The sequence below is a fragment of the Perca flavescens genome, chromosome 21 (genome assembly GCF_004354835.1).
Source record: "Perca flavescens isolate YP-PL-M2 chromosome 21, PFLA_1.0, whole genome shotgun sequence".
Classification (NCBI taxonomy): Eukaryota; Metazoa; Chordata; class Actinopteri; order Perciformes; family Percidae; genus Perca; species Perca flavescens.
In genome coordinates, this window is record NC_041351.1 from 9951713 (window position 1) to 9974448 (window position 22736).

At 39.1% G+C, this 22736-nt stretch overlaps 1 protein-coding gene across 1 annotated transcript; it reads right to left on the bottom strand.

Moving 5' to 3' along the window:
• Positions 1-1733: 1733 nt before the first annotated feature.
• glud1b (glutamate dehydrogenase 1b) lies at positions 1734-18204 on the bottom strand. Its single transcript, XM_028567413.1, has 13 exons — positions 17576-18204; positions 14196-14276; positions 13477-13532; positions 12689-12752; positions 10972-11066; positions 8952-9131; positions 7030-7167; positions 6621-6758; positions 6414-6494; positions 5370-5493; positions 3959-4050; positions 3510-3572; positions 1734-2710 (listed from the first exon to the last, which is right to left on the bottom strand). Exons 1-13 carry the CDS (start codon positions 17970-17972, stop codon positions 2591-2593), a joined length of 1629 nt encoding a protein of 542 aa, XP_028423214.1. The 5' UTR covers positions 17973-18204; the 3' UTR covers positions 1734-2590.
• Between the last annotated feature and the right edge of the window lie 4532 nt (positions 18205-22736).

Genomic DNA, 22736 nt, shown 5'->3' on the forward strand with positions numbered 1-22736 from the left:
ACTTTTTATAACTTTGTACTTTTTTATGACTTTAATGGCATTAGTAGTGCAGTTAAGCATAACAATTGTGCATTTTATGAGAAAAGCATAACATGTCCAATAGTTAGTGCATACCATAAGGTATTATCCACTCTACTACATACTGTACTACATACTATAAAAATGTCATAAAAGTTGTCATTCGATAGACAGGTGGGGGGGATTCACATGTCACAGCAACACAACAAATTTCTAAAACACAAACACTAAGAGTTAAAAGTAAAAATGTATGCCCTTTAAATGTGCATTCATATAATGTGCAAATTCCTGTATGGTGTGGGAAATGTATGTAATTATGAGTTCAGAAATTAATTTCAGTTTGCCAGAGTTACAGTAAAGGTAATTGTGATCCATACTGAGTGTACTGAGTATACAGAGTGGCGATAAATTGAAAAGTTTAATGGTGGATCTCCTGGGCCGTTCTGTGGAACATCTTGGGGATAGAAGTCTTTGGCTCAAGACTCTCCTCTTCTCAACCAGCATGTCCTGGAGGTGGTGGTTGTTCAGGATGATAACCAATTTGGACAGAAAGCTCTTCTATGCCAGCGCCTCCATAGAGTCCAGCTTAACTGCGCCGGCCTTTCCAACTAGCTTGAGTTTATTAGGGTCTCACTCTCCGTCCCCAGCAGGCAGCAGCATAGAAGACTACAGTGGGCACCACAGACTGGTCGACATACTATACTATGACCTTTTCTCAACATGCTATACTATGACTTTTTGTTTTACTTTTGTCAACATATTACTTTTTTAAAAACTTTTTATGACATACTATACATCGACTTTTTTCAACATGGCTTGCTATGACTTGTTTTTTACTTTTTATGACATAATATATGATCACTTTTTTACAACTTTTTCAACATACTATACTATGACTTCTTTCGACATACTATACTATGATTATTCATGACTTTTTCGAACATATTATACTATGACTTTTTCATGAAATACTATTACTTTTTTCGACATACCATGACTTTTTATGACTTTTTTGACATACTATGCAATGCCTTTTCATGACTTTTTTGAAATACTATAGCAGGACTTTTTTTGCATACTACACTATGACTTTTTATGGGTTTTTTCGACATACTATACTAGGATTGTTTGTTTTTTCTACTGTCCTATGACTTTTTTATGGCATTTATATGACATCTGTGACTTTTTATGTAGTTTATAGTAGTACAGCATGTAGAAAAGTCATTGTATAGTATGTTATACATATGCCATAAAAAGTGATAACATGCTATAGAAGAGTCATAGTATAGTGTCATAAAAATTTAATAAAAGTCATAGTAGTTATAAAAATGTGTTAATGGCACATTAAAACAGCAGTTTGTCTCTGCCCTTTCCTTTATGTTGTTTTGCATATACATTACTGTGGTCTCCACCATGGTTTGCTGTTGTAGGAGCACTACGTATCCAGGCTTCTTTCCTTTCTCTTGTCATCTTGTGACGACCACTCATAATTTAACTCAAATGTTATGTGTAGAAATATGTTCATCTTTCTGGTGCAGTATTTGTTACATCCACGAAAGATGGGCTAACGGCCCCTAATGGAATGAATGGTTAGAACACTTATAAAGCAGAGTGATACATGTAGTTAAAAGCCACATTGATGTTTTATTGTATATCAGCACTCATGGAATGTGTGGTTTGTAGCAGTACAGCATTAAAATGAACGACACACTGACTCTTCTGCTTAACATTTTATTGGTTTCAAAATAATGAATACAAATAAAAAGTAATTTCCTCCAAAATAATTTTAATGTTGAGGAACTGGACGATTAAAACTGAAGAAAATTCAACCAGGGGACGGGCAGTCACAGTGACACCTCCCGCCCTCCCTGCTCCCCTTTCTTGGCCAGCGGAGGAGTCGGGGAGAAGCATCTTTTGAATCTTCAACAGTAAAAAACACTAACTAAAGAAAAAAAAAATCCTTGTATGGAATCTTTAACCTTGGCAACTTTGCTACTAACCTTTACACCTGAATAGTGAGGACAAACTCAAGAGTAATAAAATTACTATTCTCTTTTATTCACATGAAGTTAAATCTAAATCCCTTTGAATTAAAGTAAAATTTAAGTGGCCATCCCCCTTTTAGAGCAGACCTCTTTCTGTAATAAGGCATCTGCTGTCAACTAAACAGTCGTAGCAGAGGGTCACGGGTGCATCAGCAATCACAAAATGGGCATTCTGAACATGTCCGCCATACAACAATATCATGAACATTTATATAAGGGCTGCCGGAGAGACATGATGTTACTCTCTCTCTCTGCTTTTTCTCAAAACAACCTCAGGCAAAAACAATAAGAGGGCAACATTTAAACATAGATGCAGATAAAGTATAATGGCAGCATAATAGATCAGGATAAATACCAGTCTAGCCAATGTCTCGCAGTGTGTGTGTGTACGTGTGTGTGTGTGTGTAGAAGAGCCAAAGAGCAGCAGTAAACTGATATGTTCTGAAGGCTGTTTAGAGGGTGGAACAAGGCAAGAGAGGGTGATCAATAGCAGGAAGGTGGGGTGGGGATGGTATGTGATTGGCCATTTATGTGAAGGTAAGCCCAGCCTCGTTGTAGACCTTGAAGACCTTCTCGATGGCGTTGACGTAGGCGGCCGTCCGAAGGTCCAGACCCAGGTTGTACTTGGTTGCTGTGCGCATGATTTGCTAGAAAAAAAAAAGGCAGAAAAGAACTTATGTTATACAATGTGGGCTAACAGCAATTCCAACAACTTAAACCTGGCCAAGCTTTTGATTATGAATATTTCATAGAAATTTACATTATTTTATTCACCGTTTTTTTAATTATTAATATACGTTTTTCTGCACTAGCCTGTATGAAAGGTGCTATAAAAATAAAGTTTGATTGTCAATCAATTAATCAAATCAGACAACTCCGATGTTAGGTAACTAAAATTTAAAAAAGTCAAATTATGACTTATGGGAAACTTGGTTTCTGCAGTGTTAGACTTTTCTAAAATACCTTTTCAAATTACCTCATATAATGCAGTTATATACTTGTCTTAATGTCACATCTAGACAATCCACTGTCTAACCGGTCTCGCCTGTAGTAGTCTGAGATCTAACATTTTCATTGCCAACGACTGCGTCTCTGTAATTGCTGTGCACATGACAATAGAGAACTTAAACTATTGTGTTGGTTTGTTGGTAGTGTGAGGTCCTCTTGCTACCTTTCTCCTCTATCTGAGCTATCTTTACAAAGGCTTGGAAGTCTTGAAATTATTCAAGGGCTCACTTTTAGCAGTTTTCTTGGTGTCAAGTTTAAGTTGAATCTTTCATTTGCACAATAAAAAAAAAACAACAACGTTGGAACAGGACAGAAAAAGTCTGAGAACCACTGCTCATGCCAAAGTCGTAGTTTTCATCTCAATTTAATACACTAGATATGATGGCAACTGCTGACAAAAACAAGTTGGACTGTGTTATGTACCATACGATCACTTACCCGGGCAGATCTCTCCATGGTGTAGGCCAACCCAGAGTGAACAATATCCTTCTCAGAGGCACCCTGCAAAAGGAAGATGAAGGTTAACCACCCAGTAGTTTCAAGAAAGACGTGCACAGTAGTCCTCACAATATTCATCACTTAGTCAAACAACAGAAAATAATTGAATACTTTGACAGTTTTTAAAGGCTCTGTAACTTGTAATGGGCATTGTTAGTTACAGTGCTGATACGATAGATAGGTGTATGGGGACCTTTGTTGCATGTAATTTTTATGATAACGGTTTGTTATTCCAAGTGGGAAGGGGCATATTTGGCACATTTGTTCAGAGCACACTTTGCCCATGAATTTGTCAGTCACTATCTTAAAACTTATATTTTGTTCATTACATTTTTTTCATCAGGAAAAGTCTCTGCTTGAATACGAGTGTGTCAGCAGATGTTACTTACAGCAACTCTGGCCTGGAAGTCAGCAGTAGGTACGACGGGGATGGGTCCTCCCTGCTTGCCAAACTTCCTCTCTAAACTTTCCTGCACAGACACTAGAAGGGATAACAGAGGATAAAGATGTCTTTAGTTTCTGCAACAACAAATACCATTGATGGCACACCCTGAAAGTTATCTAGCTGTGCATATGACCATACATGGTGAAGAAGGATTGCGTCCTTGCATTTCATGATTTGCTGTGCGTGAACAAGAGAGTATAAATACAACTGGAAAGAAGTTGCCCAGGATTCTTTTCTCTTGGACAAAGACGTCACATCAGCCAACACCAGCTTACCCAAATTTACACAGCAACATCACAAACGCTGCCTGAACTGCCAGATACAGTGAGAATACATTGTTACTTGCTGACTGAATTGTTGTTTAGATTTTTCCTACTTGTTGCAGGTGAAACTACTCAAAACACTGGTTGCTACAATATAAGATTTTCACAAAGGACAGAGTGAAGAAAGGGAGGTAGACTTGATATATTATGAGTAGGTTGGATTTTATAATTCCTGTAGTAGATGCAAATCCTGATCTGAATTTACAAAGAAATAATGGTTCTTTTTTGTTTAAATACAGATGGCTACTGGTGCTCCTCGTGAATTTGAATACCCTGAAAGTGCTAGTGATCAAAAAAAGGAATCGATAAGAGACGACGAACTGAGAAGAAACAAAGACACGCTTTATTGTGCAAGGAAAGGGCGTGAGATATGGAACCTCATGTTCCAGAGCACACTTATGAGAGAATGGCTGAGTGCAATAAAGGAACAATATCCTGAACTTGTGGAAAGTCAACAAGACAATTTAATCAAACTCAAGTCTAACGAAGGTACCATATCTTTCTATACGACTGTAAAGGTTTTGGTACATGGCAAACAACTACAAGAGAGGTTCACGCAAGATTTTCTACAAGTTAAAAACATGGCCCAGACCCGCATGTTAACAGCAGGATTGGCCGAATTGAACATGACCAGTGAGGAAGGACGTCCTGATGAACCAGAGGTTGAGGGCGCTCCCCCCCACCCCAACCAAACAGACAAATGAAAACTAGATTGTAATAAAAAACAAAGAGAAAAAATTAAAAAGAACACTGATGATCATTATAAATAACTGATTATTAAAGTGTTATCCTACCAATATATTTGATGAATAGTTAACTGGGTTGTAAAATCAGTCATATACATATTTTTCTGATGTGTAATACATTTGTCATGTACAATTTCTGGTTTTGATGTTTATATATTGTTTTAGATTTGTGTCACAAGAGTTGGAAATGTAATGATTATGTATCTATTGATTGTGTTTTATGACCTGAGAACACTCAAGTCTGTCTGCAGGTTACGGAGGAAGTAAAGAGCGGTCTTGTACTCACTGAGCAGGTGGTAGTTTGAGTCTCTCTCATATTTGAAGGTCAGTCTTCCATAGCTGACATGGTTGAGATTCTTCAGCCACTCGAAATAAGACACTGTCACACCGCCAGCATTCAGGTACATATCCTGCAGGTCGAAACATCACAAACTCATCAGACATCTGACTGTTAGGTCTTCACTTCTCTGTGTGTAAAACTATTTTGACTAAATTTCCTTGGTGCCGTTTTAGGATTTGATTTGGTAAAAAGAGTGAAAATGTTTTCTGTAAAATAAAGACACTGGAATGAACTGTAATGCTTCTGTGAAATAAATATTTTGACAAGCTTGAAGAAACGTGTAAAAACGACCAAAAGACCCTAAAATCTGTTTTTTACGCAATAAAGGCAACATTATAATTTACATGACTACTGTTCTTGTTTTCAGAATAATTTACTCTGCTTATTGTTTGAGTTTAACCTTTATGGTTTAGGTATATTTACATATATATTACATTGTATATTTTTGCTGTAACATTACATATTCATGACTAAATAAGAAACACTACAATTTAAAAGTGAGATTAACTCAACAAAACTCCGTTAATCTGCTCCATACGGACTGGGTGGGTGTTTGATTAGATTTGATTGAAAGTGCTGGAAACAAAAACAAACAGCTCCACAAACTGTCATCAGACTTTGATTCAAATGCTGCTATGGCGTCGCATTTTCGCTTCACCTTCAAACCAGCAAAAAGAACTCACACTAAAAGAGAAATGAGAAATCTTGATTATGAAATAACCAACACAGGTCCAAATTTGACAAGAAAATTATGACAAGTAGGAACCAAATGATGACATGTAGGAACCCATCACTCATAGTAGGACGCTGATTGGGTCTTCACTGAACTTAAAAATGTTTTAGAGACTCTGCTTTATATCTGAATGGAGAAGTCTTTCTGAATACTGCAACATTTAATAGTTTTCATTGTGTGTGTGTGTGTGTGTGTGTGTGTGTGTGTGTGTGTGTGTGTGTGTGTGTGTGTGTGTGTGTGTGTGTGTGTGTTCTTACAGGAATAACCATGACATTGTTTTCCAGGAAGACCTTGTCAGCATCTGGGGTGGTGGGACCGTTGGCACCTTCAGCAATGATCTGAAACCGACAAAATACAAACACACTCTTTACATGACTGCATCTTGGTAGCCTTGTCCTTACTCATGTAGAGTCAAATGAAAACTTGAAGCAAAGCACCTTGGATTAATTAAATTGAGTGTTTACCTTGGCCTTGATCCTGGGGGCATTGACACGCGTGAGCTGCTTTTCTCCGGCAGCAGGGATCAGGATGTGGCAGTTGGCTTCCAAAATATTCCCTTCGTAGGGTTTGGCTCCTGGGAAGCCCACAATGGTGCCATGTTGCTGCAGAAAGTGCAGAGGTAAACACATGAGAACAATGTTTGAATGTTTCAATGAGAGTTACATTTTGGAAAAAAAAAAAAACTTGTATTTCCAGGAGCAGAAAAGTCATCCAACAGTCATGTAAAGTGAGAATGAATTAGTCAGATAAAAAAGGAGAACTTGTGTATTATTGGATCAAAAAACAGAAAAAAAAGGAACAACTTCAAGTGAAAAAGATACAAGAGAGGATCAAAGAAAGACAAAAGTGAGGGGAAGACTGCTGTGCCGGTACCAGTTTGTAGTCCTCCAGCTGTTTGGGGTCAATGCCCTCTGGGTTGTAGATGGCTCCATCAATCTCACCGATGCCCACACACTTGGCCCCAAACCTGTGCAGGTACCTCATGGAGTGGAGACCCACATTACCAAAGCCCTGTGAAAAGTCACAGCAAGTTCATCATCACCACTGTACAACATCACTATGACAATCACTTTAAAATCTTTAAATACTATCAGTAGTAAACATTTTCAGTGGTTATACCCAGTTTTACTCAACCATAAGGTATGGTTCAGTTCCATTGAAAAAGGCACTGTGGTGCCACTATGTGGCCAGTTTCAGTTATAACATTCATCATCACAATTATTTTACTCTATCTTGACCTGAAATAAGACCTTAGACAGGTGCCATATGTTTAATAAAATATTTGTGTAAAGATGTGAGAAATGGAGAGAAGACAAAAAAAAAAAAAAGCACAGATGGACAGAAGGCCTGTCTGGAGATAATTATGTTGCTTGGTTACAATCTAAAATGTATGTGAATAAATGAAAGAAAAAAAAAAAGAAGAAAATTCAGGATACTTCATTACAGATTCCAAGATCTCTAAACACAATGTGGCCATGAAACAGTCCAAGACTGCCAGAGTGATTAAAGGATAGCAACCTCCAACTGCAGGGTTTCCTCAATTTCAACGACGAGTTGACTTCACAGCTGATTTTGTTTTAATTTAAGTGCAATAGAGTAAAAACATGCCTTTGTTTTGATCTTGATACCACACTAGAGATCAGGCTCTCCTCACTCACTAATAAATGTCTAAGAAAATCTAATCTCAGCACAACATAATCCTCAAACACAAAGGGATTAGCTTTTTCAACATCCACATCATGATTCAGCTGCTGTCACCACTTCTTTACCTCCTTCTCATTCCTCACACAAATACCCCCTCCGCAAATGTCATCCCCTTTCCCAACTCTAATCATTTTCTTTATTGTCACTGAAAAAAATCTGCCTCTTTGCAAATCTCTATAAAAGCAGGGAAAGGATGTTTATTTGTGCGATATCAATCCTGTAAGAAAAAAAAAAAAAAAAACTAGTTTCTCCTTTATGTGTCTAAATGTTACACAGACATTTTTTGTTGAGTGAAATTGAATCTAAACATACAGTTGTCATCAAGAATACCAGATTACATGGTTGTCATTTAAACGTAGAGTAAAAAGGTAAATATAGAAAGCATTCTAGGAAAGCAGTGGAGTCCCGTGCCTACGGGCTCCCTACCCGTGTGTGTGTGTGTGTGTGCGTGTGTGTGTGTGTGTGTGTGTGTGTGTGTGTGTGTGTGTGTGTGTGAGACACGTGAGGAGCTGCCATGTGACATGGAAGTGAAACAGCTGAGAAACCCCACAGATGAACTTCTCTTTTTACCCATTAAATCAAGTATCCTTATAGAAATATGTCTTTAATGTTGAATGTTACCAGACTCTATACTAATTGCCTTGTGTCTTTCATTGCATCTTTATTCAAGACTTTTATTCATATTTCCTAATAAATATTCCTTTGATTACATTTAATCCCAAACACAAAAAACAACAACATTGAGTTCAATAACCTAATCGACTCACAAAGCTTGGTATGCAGGAATTAGAAGAGTACAACAGTTTCCACCAAAAGACTATGTATATATTAATTGGTCCTACTCTCTCATTCCTCATAAACAAAGAAGCGAACCTCCTTCAGTTCACTGACGTCTGCTCTGTATGAGGAGATCAGAGCCAGGCTAAAACAGATGGCATTGCTCTGATTGAGGCTCTAAAACCCCTCATGATTTCAAATGAAAACTTAAATCCTTTGAGTATCTGTGAGCAAAGATCTGCAGCACAGTTAGGGTCTCATCTTCCCTTTCTCCATCTAAACTGTTTCTATGATCATACTACATTTGTGTGTACCTGGATGACAAAGGTCTTGTCCTGGAAGCCAGGTGACAGGCCCAGCATGCTCATGTAGGACGCCTCGTTGATGAAGTTCTCGATGCCGTGGAAAACTCCACGACCAGTGGCTGAGATACGACCATGGATTCCTCCCTGGCTGATGGGCTTTCCTGTCACACATGCATGGGCGTTGATGTCCTGCAAACACATATGGAAGAGATCAAGCCAAATAGACCCTAGAAGATGATGTACAGAGCATTGATGCCCATAGGAGATTTTTGAAGCTTCAATTTGGGTTTGAAAAGCACTGTGAGCGCAAACAGCAACCATCACGGCTGTGTGCGATTGGATGAGACCCAAACACAGCCCAAAACTTCATGTCTCCAATGAGCCTCAAAACAGCAACTAAGATGCACATTAGACTGCATTCACACCAAATCAGGCGTTGCGGCACTTAGCGCAGGGTTGTGCTGCAGTGTGGTAGTGTCACTTAATGGCCCATTTGTGTCTCAATGGTTAGCGATTGGCCACTGGCGGTTGCACTTCAACTTTTTTGCCCCAGGGACACTGGGTTCTTTTCCAGGATCCACTACGGTCCCCACCTCCGCAGCCTAAACGCATTACTCACATTCAAATGAATGGCAGCACTGTCATTTTTTACCACAATGTATGATTTGGTATGAATGCAGCCCTAGAAGCACGGAAACAAAACATTTTTTTTGCAGAATAAAAAAGGGGAATTAAAAGGGAATTCAATACAGTCTGAGATTTTTGGAACCAGTCTTTAGTGGCCATAGTGGTACTGCATTTTTACTTTCTGTATCAGATTTCGGACATGGAGTTAACTGCTTGACATACACACAGTTAGACGTTGTGTAGTGCTACAGTAACAGGCAGTGCTGCAGCTGACTGAACGTCAGTACCAACTACCCATAATCCTCTGCCCTCAGATACCCAGAGCAAGAATGTGTCACCCATTCCAAAGCCCTGCCAGGAGTATCTGGAACAGAGGGCACATGACGAGGTAAGGTGAGAGGAGAGGGAAAATTACTAGCATGGAGAAAGTAGGGGATGAGATGTGTAATAATACACACATGAAATCCAAAAATGTGTTCCGTTATTAGTAGAAAAATTCAAGATGTATCCAACACAGTGGATTACAATTAGTAATAATTATTGTGTAGTCACATTTTAATGGCACAGGTATATAGTAGAGTGCCTGGTGTTTATTGATTCTACATGCATCGCAGTATGTAAGTATGTAATGCCAAAATAATTACAGCAAAACACTTGGTAGCCATTCAGAAAACTGTTGAAACCAGATATCTTACACCAGAAATGTTTATGGGTTGCCTGAATGGTTAACAAGCCTAATCTTAGACTGAATGTAACAAAATAGATTCCACATAGGAAAAAAACAACATAAAAACAGCTGGTAAAATTGTATAAATGTTAAATTTAGCTGCTCACGTTTGCTTGTCTTTACCAAATTGTATAACGATGGTATAGTGTTAATACAGTAACTTGCAGTTTTTGCCAAATACTTTTGTCCATCCACGAATCCTTTGAGTTTTTATAATCACTCACCTCTACTCTAAACACTGCAGCTGGCTTTTCCCAAATCCTTCTGAGTTCGCTATTACACTTTTTCTTGACTTTAATATGGTTAAAATCAAGGTCAAGTCGGTTATTTGACTATTATCATTTTTTACTATTCAGATCAAACCTAAAACCAGTTGTAATATAAACATGAACATTCAGGTAAATATTTTCCAACTTTTGTCAAATAAGCCCTGTTTGACAGGTTTAGATACTAGAATGATTAACTGATAACACAAAAACACACAGGCCTCAGTTTGTAAATCTGCTTTTAAAGAGAGGAGGAATGTCTAAGTGGTCGGGTGGGAAGGGAGAGGCAGGAAACCACTGCTCGTGCTTTACGTGTGACTCATTCCTTGCTTTCATTTGGCCCAATTTAAAAATCGTACTAAAAACTGGCCAAGTCATACAGTTTGGTTGTGTGTGCCTGAGAACTCACAGTGTGTGCAATGGTGTTGGCGTATGTGTCGGCGATCCAGGACATTTCCCTCTCTCCTGTGCTCATGTCTGGGGCCGGGACATCAATGCCAGGTCCTGGTAAAGGGAGACGGGTAGGAGAGGGAAAAGTGGGACAGTTAAATCAAGCACGGATGTACAGTGCAGGAATGCACGAGTACAAACTTCACACAATGAATTTCTCTCACAAACCAGGTTTCAGTCTTGATAACTAGGTATCGCTTTGGATACTAAAAGCTTAAATGAGTATTAGGTCACTGGTAATATAAATTTGGATGACAGGGAAAATGTGAGGGCTGTGTCCTATATATAAACAGAAGCATGCATGCATGAATGCAGAGAGGGGGTGGGTCTACTGAGAGAGAGAGAGAGAGAGAGAGAGAGAGAAAAGGGTGACTTTCTCAATAGGGGCAGTTTGAGCATGTTAAGCACTGACAGAACAGGACAGTGATGTGTACAGTGGGTACTGCTTTGCCTCCAGGGTGTATATGTGAATACATTATAAACATTAACATGCATCCAGGCTGAGGCAGCAGTAAACTGTGTAGGGGCTGTTAACCTGCTGAACCACTGTATGTTTATGTGGGACCCATAAACTTTATTTTAAAGTGCTCATTATATGCTCATTTTCAGGTTCATAACTGTATTTTGAGGTTGTACCAGAATATGTTTATGTGGTTTAATTTTCAGAAAACACCATATATTTGTTGTACTGCACATTGCTGCAGGTCCTCTTTTCACCCTGTGTGTTGAGCTCTCTGTTTTAGTTACAGAGTGAGGCATCTCACTTCTGTACCATCTTTGTTGGGAGTCGCACATGCGCAGTAAGTACTGCTAACTAGTCAGTTGCAGAGTATGAGGGATTGCCATGCTAGCAGATAGGCGAGCATTATAACGCGTTTTAAAAAGTGATTCATGTTTGTCACGGAAGTAAAGGCTGGACTACAACAGAGCTGTTTGGAGCAGTTTGTGCGACTTTCTCTGGAAGATGGTAAGTCCCATTGGGGTGGACTTTTTCACTTTGTAAACCTATAATGTGCACAAGAGAGAGAGAGAGAGAGATAGAGATAGAGATAGAGATATATATATATATATATATATATATATATATATATATATATATAACACAATAAAGGAAAGGGGAAACGCCAAAAAGCACAATATGAGCACTTTAAGAACTAATTGTTAAAACATTTTGTTTTCTGTATTATTATTATTATTATTATTATTATTATTATTAGTCATAGTATTAAGTTCCCCATTAGAACAAGGTAACATGTAAATATCTTCTCAAGGTATGCAAGTTGCCTTGTTTTGACCATGTCCATCAGCTATGGCTGAAATACTTTATGACCAACAAACAAATGTATACATATATACAGACATATATAGACACTAAGAGATTTGTATCCCTTTTCAGTTGACACAGACACACCCTGAGCTACCCAAACTGAATAAGCACTGGATGACAGGAAATGTTTACTCTTCTGAGTGGAAACATTCACCTTTCACCACCACAGCCTTTTCTAACCGAGTCAAATAAGGCAAGACAAAAACACTGTCATGCACAAAATGCCAAGCAGTGTAACCAATACTCATAGTACTACTTATAGTTATAAAATACATTTTAAATTGTTGGAGTAATAACTTGTAAAGTTCTCAATTTAAACAACTGTTAAAATTCACACACAAAAACTCACCAATAAACCCCTTCTTGGCCAGCTCAATAGTGAATCTCCTGGTAATCTTCTCCAGCTCATTATCCTGCAACAGACAGACAGAGTTTATGTTGTTGCTTGGTTCCAATTATAATTTGAGAGACATTCAACAAAGGACAGTTATTAAGCAAATAAGCTAAAGACAAACCGTGTCTTGTCAATATAAAGCAATAGTTTATATTTAGAAAGAAGTTTCATGCATTGTGACAAAATGTTGAGGTTTTTGTTGAGTTTCTTTGTAGTTAACTCTTCCAGGCAACAGCCAATGACCGTCATTTCAATTTATTTCCCAGTATCCACCAATAGATGCACTAAAATGCCTATCATAGTCCAATAAAAAAGGGAAGGCAGGCTCCATAAGTTTGAAGCAAAAACTTATAGACCTGGTCCTCTACTGACAATACAGTTCCTGCAGCCTTCAAACTAAAATTAAATCTAAAGAATGATACAAAAGAAACATTTGATTATCTGCTTTAACAGTTGAACTTAAACAGGTCATGTTTTCTCCTTTTCTTCATGTCTCACTCTCACAGTGTTATTCCATTATTAATCAAAAAGTACAAAATTAAAAAGGATAAGACCCGGTAGCCCTGCCTTTTGTATTCCAGACTGAATGAAGCATCATTTGTTTGTTTGAATGTGAGAAAGAGACAGAGAAACCCATGAAACTTGATATCCCTCCAAAGGCTTTGTTGCTTTCCTATACGCATTACCAGGCTGGCATTACGCATGCGAAAGTGGGGGAGGAGGATTGACATTAGAGGGCTTACGGAGTAATTCTTGGTGTTGATCTTGACTCCAGCTTTGGCTCCTCCAAATGGCACATCTGGAGAAGAATACAGCTTAAAAACCACAGGAACATTCAAATGCTTGTGCTAAACACACAACATTAAGATCAGGGGTTGAGTATCGTCTGGGTTTTTTACAATACCAGTGCTAAAACGATACTTTTAAAAACGGTTCCGGTGCCCAAACGGTCCCTGAACAGATACTTAAAAAAAAAAAAAAAAAAAAAAAAAAAGGGAATAGGGTATTTTACAATAACTTTGAATGCACTACGAGGCTTACTAGTTTCTAGTGAACGCACTGTCTGTGTTGTTTTTCCAACAACAGCAGCTGCACACTGCTTAACGTCCCGCTGTTGGAATCCTCTACAGTGAAATAGTCACACTTTTCACTGTTTAGCTGTCAGCATTTCACTGCGTTTAATCCAGCTGCTAGCTAACGGTAGGCTAACATTACCTGCTGTCAAGTGAAGTGTTAACTAGCGTCATGTTCAGCGATGCTCCGGTTGCCTCTGTTTCAGAGCATCAGAGAGCAGCGCAAAAGGCATTTAAGTGAATAGCACTGCCCCGATATCTTTTGAATATTAAATATGAGATGGCTAAGTGAAAAGAACTTGGTAAGACAAAACGTATTAATATGTATGTGGAGATCAGAGGATAACCAAAAAGGAGGCTTTGTGAAAGGCTAAGACTTGAATACTTACCAACAACGGCACACTTGTAGGTCATCAGAGAAGCCAGGGCTTTGACCTCATCCACAGACACATCTGTACTGTAACGGATACCTGAAGGAAACACACACGCATACATACAGGGGGAAGTTTATAACTTGGCCACCATACAAAGAAAAACTATAAATAATAATAATTTATACTTTATTAATCCCGCAAGGGAAATTATGTTTTCACTCTGTTAACACACATTACACACAGGCCTGAAATACATGCTGAGTACCTATCCAGTTGGGGGTGCGAGCACCATGGCAGTGCCAGGAGGTGAAGGGACAACTCTACACCAAACAAGCAAAAATTTACAAAATGTTCCTCAAATTGATTTTTTTTTTTTTATATGATAAAACAAAGTTGTTATTTTTTTTAAACCAAAATGAATGTAACGTTTGTTTTTTTAAATCATATATGCTATCATATGCTAGTTTAAGAGCCTCCTATAATTGATTACTTGTTCAGACTGCAACATGGGGAAATCATTAGCCTACACTGACACTGTCTCCACTACTTGTGCAGCTCAACAACAGAGAAATGAATAGCAGACATAAAACACTCTGAAATACTGTACTGGATCATTAATCACAGCATTTCTCCACAACCACACACAAGACCACACAAACAGGTTAGAGATCACGATTATTCCTGGCACAGGAACAGCAATGGGCGGGTGGAGAGGCCGCTAGAACCAATCCCAGCCCCCCATTCTGACGCCCACCCTCGAGCTACAGTCATTCCTTCCTGTTTTCTGGGGTTTACTACCGTCGCCACGGTAACGTGTGAGTCAGCCTGTGTGCGGCGATACATGAGACCATACAGCCAGGCAGCCCAAGTACCACACTACTACATCTTACTGGTACAGTGTGTGAGTGAGATTGTCCGGCTGCACCAAATATAGCTCATCCAGAGTTAGCTTCTACAGAGAAACTCAAGGGCAAACAGCACAAGGAGGGGACTGCAGATTGCTTTAAGGGGACAAAAGCGCTGGGTGTGTCATTTTTAATGAGAGCAAGTAAAACAAGTAAAAGCCCACTCACTACCATGTCATCTTTAATTGCCACTTAATGACACGATATCATACTACCCACCTACTTCCATTTGTGTTAACGCAGTAAGAGAAAAAGATCAAACCTCTCACAACAAAGCTCTTTCAGCAAGCATCTTTAAGAGTGCTGCTGTGGGTCTCCCCTTCTATCTTTATTTCCATTCACCCAAAGATCAGCTGAGTTACCTCAGGGCTGACACAAGACAATCTGACTCACTGATCAAATAAAGAAGAAGAAGAAAGGAAAGCAATGCTGCCTACCCATTCCCTATCCAACCCTCCATTTATCCACCCAACCAAAAGCTCAACACTGCAACCAGAGCCAAAATATATCTGTAAACACATTCCTCTGAAATGGAGGACAGATTTTTTGTAAATAAACTCAGCCCACACTAGAATTTAGAGTTCCTGCAGCAGTCAGACCATTTAATGTCAACAGTCTGGCCTAAAGGCCCGACAAAGCAATTTACTTTATAGTGGTGGTAAGGTCTCACAAACTATATATATATATATATATATATATATATATATATATATATCTCCAATAAAGCTGAAGAAAGATATTATCGTCTTTAACTTTCATGGAGTATGGGGTGTCCCTCCATACTTTTTGGTTTCCATGTAACAACAGTTACAAGGAGATACACACATCTTTCAATGTTTCAGGGGTGTGCAAACAACCATGCAAACACACCACATGATATTCCAGAGTTCATTCAGTATTCAATGAAGAGCAGTGTGACCAAAACCCAGCAGCTGTTGTGCTGTGTCGCTATTGGGGGGGCTTATGAGCAAAACACATGCTCACAAAAAACAGCCTTTGCACTTTGATCCTAACACAGCCAAGGTTCTATGCATCATATCAATGATTAAATACACTGAAAAATAACCGCTCTTACTCCTATCCCACCCCCATTATGATTTGTGATTATTGGTTAACTGTAACTTCAATCTGGATTAGGCAACATGAGAGCGAGGAAGATATAGTTAAATACTAAACACTGTAAAGGACTGGTAATGCCAAGCTGGATTTTGATTTTGATCTAGGCAATGCTCTGCTCTACCCAGGCTTTGATGAGATGGATAGAGGCAATCACGCTCTTGCAATGTTATTAATTTTACATATATGGCTACTGATCACTGGCTGGGCAGCCTGGAGATTCATAAATAGGTGAACTAATTGCTCCATTACTCTGGTTTGGAGGAGAAATCTGTAATAAATATTTTATCTGGGTGCCATAAATGAGGCCAGGTCAATGTCCGCACCACACCATTGAAACATGCACTTTGACTGAATGGCATGTCTCTTTCTATTAAGAAAGCCTCCTCTCCACAGCACCCTCCCCCACCTATCACACCGCTGACAAATAGGAGTGCCTGAAACACAACCACCCCTCTCATACCTCCTGGCTTCCTATACATCGTATTCTTCTATTCACAAACCTACCCAGAGTGCACTGCAGCAGTAGCCCATAATGCCTCTGCTTTGAACCTTGAGCCAACTAACTAAGACACTTTGCCATATTAGACATCATACTCTGTCCAAGGTTGACACATTGCACATGAAGCAGTGGATTCAAGTATTTGTCTATAGAATGAGTGAGGACATATTGTGTGCATTTGACCTGCCTTTCACACTTGATTGTATATGAATCAACTGACAGAACAGTGCATGAACAATTACGTCTTCATTGTCAACCATGTGTTTTGTGCAGCTCATGCAGAGATGGCCAAGGCCTGACATGCTCAATGACATAACACCGGATGCCTTCAGGGTTGCCCTCTCCCATCACATCACATCATACATCTGACACACAAATCATAATAAAAATGAGACCACATCAGTGATAACAAGAAACAAACTGGTGCATCCATCCAGTTTTGTACCAGATCAAGTCACTGGAACGTGAGAAACTGGCAAAAAATATTGTTAGTTTGGTGGCTTAACACTGCCCACAAAGTCGGGGGAATTTGATGGTTAATTTGCTGCTAGCCTGCAAGCTAACAAACTACAGTATTATTATACCTTCAGGTGAGAAGGAAGGTCAATGTAAACTGCACAAAAAGTCTCATGCGAGCAGTGCAATACAGGAAACAAACCGAACGAATTATAAAAAGAAAAAAACAAGGGTGTGGTTAAGTGTACCGTTAGGGTTAGCTACGGATTAAACTGAGAAGCTATGTGTAACTGTAACCAGTAACATTAGCTGCCTTATGCTTTTAATTAGCGGATGGTACTGCTAACTGATGCTAAGTAGTTAGCTAGAGCTAGCTGTCATAGGGGCCAGTCGGGGCGGTTTGGCTCAATTCTTACCCCCTTTGCAGGGTGTCCTGTGCTGGCTGTGCTGGGCGCGGTACCCCTCAATCACCTCCCACTCTCCGTTATCCCTCTTGATGGGGAAAGACACGCTCAGGACGTGATTACAGGGCTTGATGATGCGCAGGATGCCACGCACACGGTTCCTCTTCTGCTCGAGGGTCTCCCTCGTCCTCAGATCCTCCACCAGCTTGTCCTCCACGATGCTGGCGCCACGGTCGAAGAAGCCCTCGACCATCCTGAAGAAGTTGGGGTCATCAGGCTTGTCCGCTGCGTCGGCATAGCTACGGACCCGCATCAGGGACGAGGACACTGGGAGAGCGGAGTCAACGCACCCCGAGGCCAGGGCACTACCCGCAGAGCGGCTCAGCAGCTCCCCGAAATACCGATACATGACTGAAACTAGCTAACCGTGTAAACGAACTAATAAAAATGCAACTAAACAACAAGGGCAATGGGGGGTGACGACAGGAAAGGGGGTAGAATGAGTGACACAGCAACTATTCACCGTGTCCCGTCCTCTGGCCGAGTGGGTAATGACATACTGTTTCCGTTTGCTTTAAAAGGAAGCACGAGCCAGGAGGGCAGTGGGGCTCCTCGGGAGTCGGAACGCACGCGGAAGAGGAGGACCAACGGGGGCGCGCCCCCGTGCGAAGCAATGAGGAAGAATAATTGACCGCGCGCGTTCCCGATTTTGCACGATTAATAAAAAATATCAATATAAAAATGTAAAATTATATAAATTAATTTATCTTGATTTAGTCAGCAATGATTGGGTTGTTATAGGCTACTGTTTTGAATGATAATATATAAATTAATTTATCTTGATTTAGTCAACAATGCTTGGGTTGTTATAGGCTACTGTTTTGAATGATAACTGTGGATAATTTCATGTGATCACAGTTGGTCACAGGTCAACTAAAATGGTTGAAACTGGTTAGTAATATGTTAATGGCAAATATTCACAACAAAATTGGTGATATGCGTTGCAAAGGAAACATAAATTATTGGCCATATCATCATTATTTAACACAAACATGCGTTGCCTATGATGTCAGGTGATTTAAACAAAGGAAAAGGAAAAATACACACACAGGTTACATTTTTAATTTAGTTATAATAAAACATTAAAAATAAAATTAAAAACATTAACAACATTTCCCTACAGTGCTTATTTTCTTTCTCCAATGCCATTTTAATAAACAAGACATTCTAGTTACAATTAGTAGCTGGTAAGTAGTAAACCATTTTAGTTACAAGGACACATGATATTGATAATTAATACACATATATATATATATATATATATATATATATATATATATATATATATATATATATATATATATATATATATATCAAGTTTGTAGGAACATAAACTGGCAGAAATAAAGTGCATCAGCTCATTCATTAGCTTTTGTACAGCGACCAGAGTGTTACAGATTTGTACTTTGTGGTTTGTTGAAAGGATCTCTGTGAGTCCTGCTGTAATCAGCAGTTCCCTGATCTCTCGAGTGAGTGAAAGAGATGTGGCAAATGCCCATTGTGTTTGCACCAGTCATTAACCACCCTCATGGGCAGGAACAATTAATGAGAGGGTTGATTTGATGATGTACAGTTTGTAACTATCGGCACAAATAATTGACAGTTTCCATTTTTTTAAAAACCCATGCATTAGTTTTGCAGGTATTTGGTCTTAACAAAGTTTTGGACAAACTGAAACTTTGATCTAACAATGACGCTAAAAGGTTAGGGATCATCAAAGTTATTACAGTTAATCCTGAGTGGGACATTAATGTCTGTACCAAGTTTCATCAGTTCATCAGATAGTTGAGACATTTCACTTAAAACTCAATGTGAACTTTATGGTGGGACTAAAGGAAAAGTCAGGGGATGACCAACGTCAGTATGATGTATCCTCTGAGTAGCAGGAATGTCTACAAAATGTTGTGTCAAACCATCTAGTAGATGTTGAGATGTTTTACTGAATACGTGAAAAATCAGGAGGTGACGCTGATTATCTTCTTGTTGAGCTTAAACACTAACCAAGGCCTTGTAGTGCACTATTAAGGTAGTGTCTTCCACTGAGCTGTGATAGCACCACCGGTTTGCTCAAGATGATTTCCGTCAGTTATCTTGACTCAGCATAGCATAGGGGCAATGTTTCATGGGTACCACCTACGGATCAGCCAATCAGGGCCTAGTTTTTCAAAAGTAATCCAGTGGGATTTCAGATCACGGATTGGATCAAATCTTGGAAATGGGTTTTTCAAAAGCAAAAGAGGGATGCCGAATTAAACTCAGATCATGTCATCCAATTTTACATTTGATCTGGATCAAACCTGCCCTTTGGGTTTTTCAAAACTTTGAACTCGGTTTGAAATCTATTTGATCCAAAAAAACTGGATTATCCTGATCCCATCAAAAGGGTGGATTCAGTTGTGATTTTTTGAATCAAATAAAATCTGTTGTTTTTTTTAAGTGAATAATCATAAAATAAAGGTTTACTGATGATATATAAATTTTTTCATATTTAAAGCATATATGAATCATGTCACATCTAATGAGATATGGACTATTGGATAGTATTAGTAGTTGTTTTGTTATTTAACATTATAACAAAATAAGGAATGTAAAATATTTCTGTTTATTACAGTGTATCCGTTTCTTAAAATTAAAAAAATATTTTTTATTTTGCCTACCTGTTGTTCTTTACTAAGCCAGTAGGCTACACTGTTGGTTCCATTTAAGGCTCTGGTAAACAGGATTTGGTAATCCTGAAATTTGGTATTTGGATCACAGTGATCCAATCCAATGTTTCTTTAAGAAACTTGCATAAAAATAAGATGGATCAGGTGATCCTGGATAGCAAAACATGGGATTTCCAAATCCGGATCAATTTGATCTAGATTACATTTTTTGAAAAACTGGTCCCAGAGCGTTGGTTAATGACCAAAAACCTGCAAAACTAATGCATTCAAATCAACCTCACCAGTATTTGGAATTTAGTCAAAAATAGTTACTTAAACATTTTTAGCTATGATGGTGAACATGGTAAACATTAGGGGTGTAGGACTGGGGGTGGAAAGGGGACTGAGTACAAGATGCTAGAATGAATAGCTGTAGATGTGGGGAGGGACCCATAGAGAATGCCTTTCTACAGGGCCCAGAATTTTGTGCTACGCCCCTCATTAAACCTGCTACACATCAGCATATTAGTATTGTCATTGTGAGCATGTTTGCATGCTGATGTTATCATTTAGCTCAAAGCACTGCAGTGCCTACAGTGAGTCAATTTATTTCCGAGGATACGGCAGAGTAGGGCAGGAGAGGCCTTCGCCATCCGGGGAAAAAAATACTTGCCTACAGTAAGCACAGCCTCACAGAGCTGCTAGCATGGATGTAGACTCCAAGTATTCCTATACTGTTCATTGCAGACACTGAAGGATTGATTTGATACATTCCTGTTAATCCTCTCAGGATGAGCATGCACAACACTCTCATGAAACAGTGACTATTTTTGTGCGTGTTGTATGTTTATGGCATCTGCTGCCATTGTCTGAGAACAGATAGTGTGGCTCTTATGTAACAATGCATTTATTGCATGTCCCCATTATTTGTGTGCGTGAACATTTTCTGCCGCTCTACAATGCACAGAGACAGAATCTTAGTGCTGAGCTCGTCTGAATAAAGTCCCTGACCTGGGCTTACACCTGTGGACTCTGCACAGAAGATAAGATTAGATCATGCCCCCGGGGGCAGGTACAATATGCTTAAACATTGGTACAAACACATGATTACACAATATGAAAAGCAAGTTGAATTATGGTTCAATTAGGTGTGTTTTTACACATATGTAAAATATATAAATAATTGCACAGAGGTTTGGTGCAGATTTGGTTGGTGTAAATCTAAATGTCACTCTGATGTCAGTTGGGCAAAGTAATCAATAGTAACCCATGTTGCTCATTGCAACAGGCACAAGTAAAGGAAAGGTTTAACTATTACTAATGCAGTAATGGTAGTGCTTATCTGCAGTAATGGTAGTGCTTATCTCCTCATTGTTCTATCTGTGTACTAGAGGGCCATATTGTCTCTTAAAAGTTGATATCCAGTGATAAAACTGCACAATTTTACTTTATTAAAGCAAGCGAATAGAGAGAATGGGTATATTATCGTTATAGTCATGCCACATGACATTGTTCATTGCATAATCATACAAAAATCCTGTATAAGGTTCTTAAACTGGATCTCAAGCAAGCAAAAATGAGATCCAGTTAAAGGACTTTGACCGATGCACCAGAGGTCACTTCCACTTTTTCTTTATTTCGATACCCTTATATCTATTCTACAATAAAACACATGTCCAATAAAAAGGCAATTAATATTCAAATAAACATGATGAACTAGTACTCTATTGCCTTTGATTATAACTTCACAATCTCTCCTTCAATACTCCACCACTATTTCACTGATTGTGTGCCTCCTGTTTATCTTCAGTCATATCCTTATCCTTAACCTATCTCTGCCTCTCTGAGGTTTCCTCAATGCACTGACACACATTCATTTATCATGCTTGTGTTTCAAAGGGTGAGCACCGGCATGTCATTGGCTGACAGCCTGACAACACCCACCCAACCATAGGCGTGTGACTGAGGGAGGGGAGGAGGGTACAAGGAGAAGGAATTGGGGATAGGCTTAAACAGGGGCCTGTTCAGTCAGGTTACTTGGGGCTTTTCTGTAGAAATGCATGAGACCAACTTCCTGCTTGTTTTTTGCGTCCGTTGTGCTCCTTTAAAATGGTCGCTCATTCTAGTTAGAAATTAAACCCACCACCATGACCTCCACCACCTCTTATCTCCGCCCCTCTCGTGCCTCAGACTCGGTCATACTGGAGCGATCAGGTTTTTGAAACAACATGCAAGGACACAAATTCCCTCAACAATAGCCAGGGTCACCTTGAAAACCGGCATAGTCACAACCAACCAGAACATGTCTGTTCAGCAAACTAATCCAACTTTATTGTAAAATATATCCTTGAGAAAAGAAAACCCTTTGAACTCGGAGAACAAAACGTGCGTCATACGTGTTAATCTTCTTTAATTTTCCTTGGCCAAGTAAAGACTCAAAATCTGCTGTGATGTTATGAATATATATT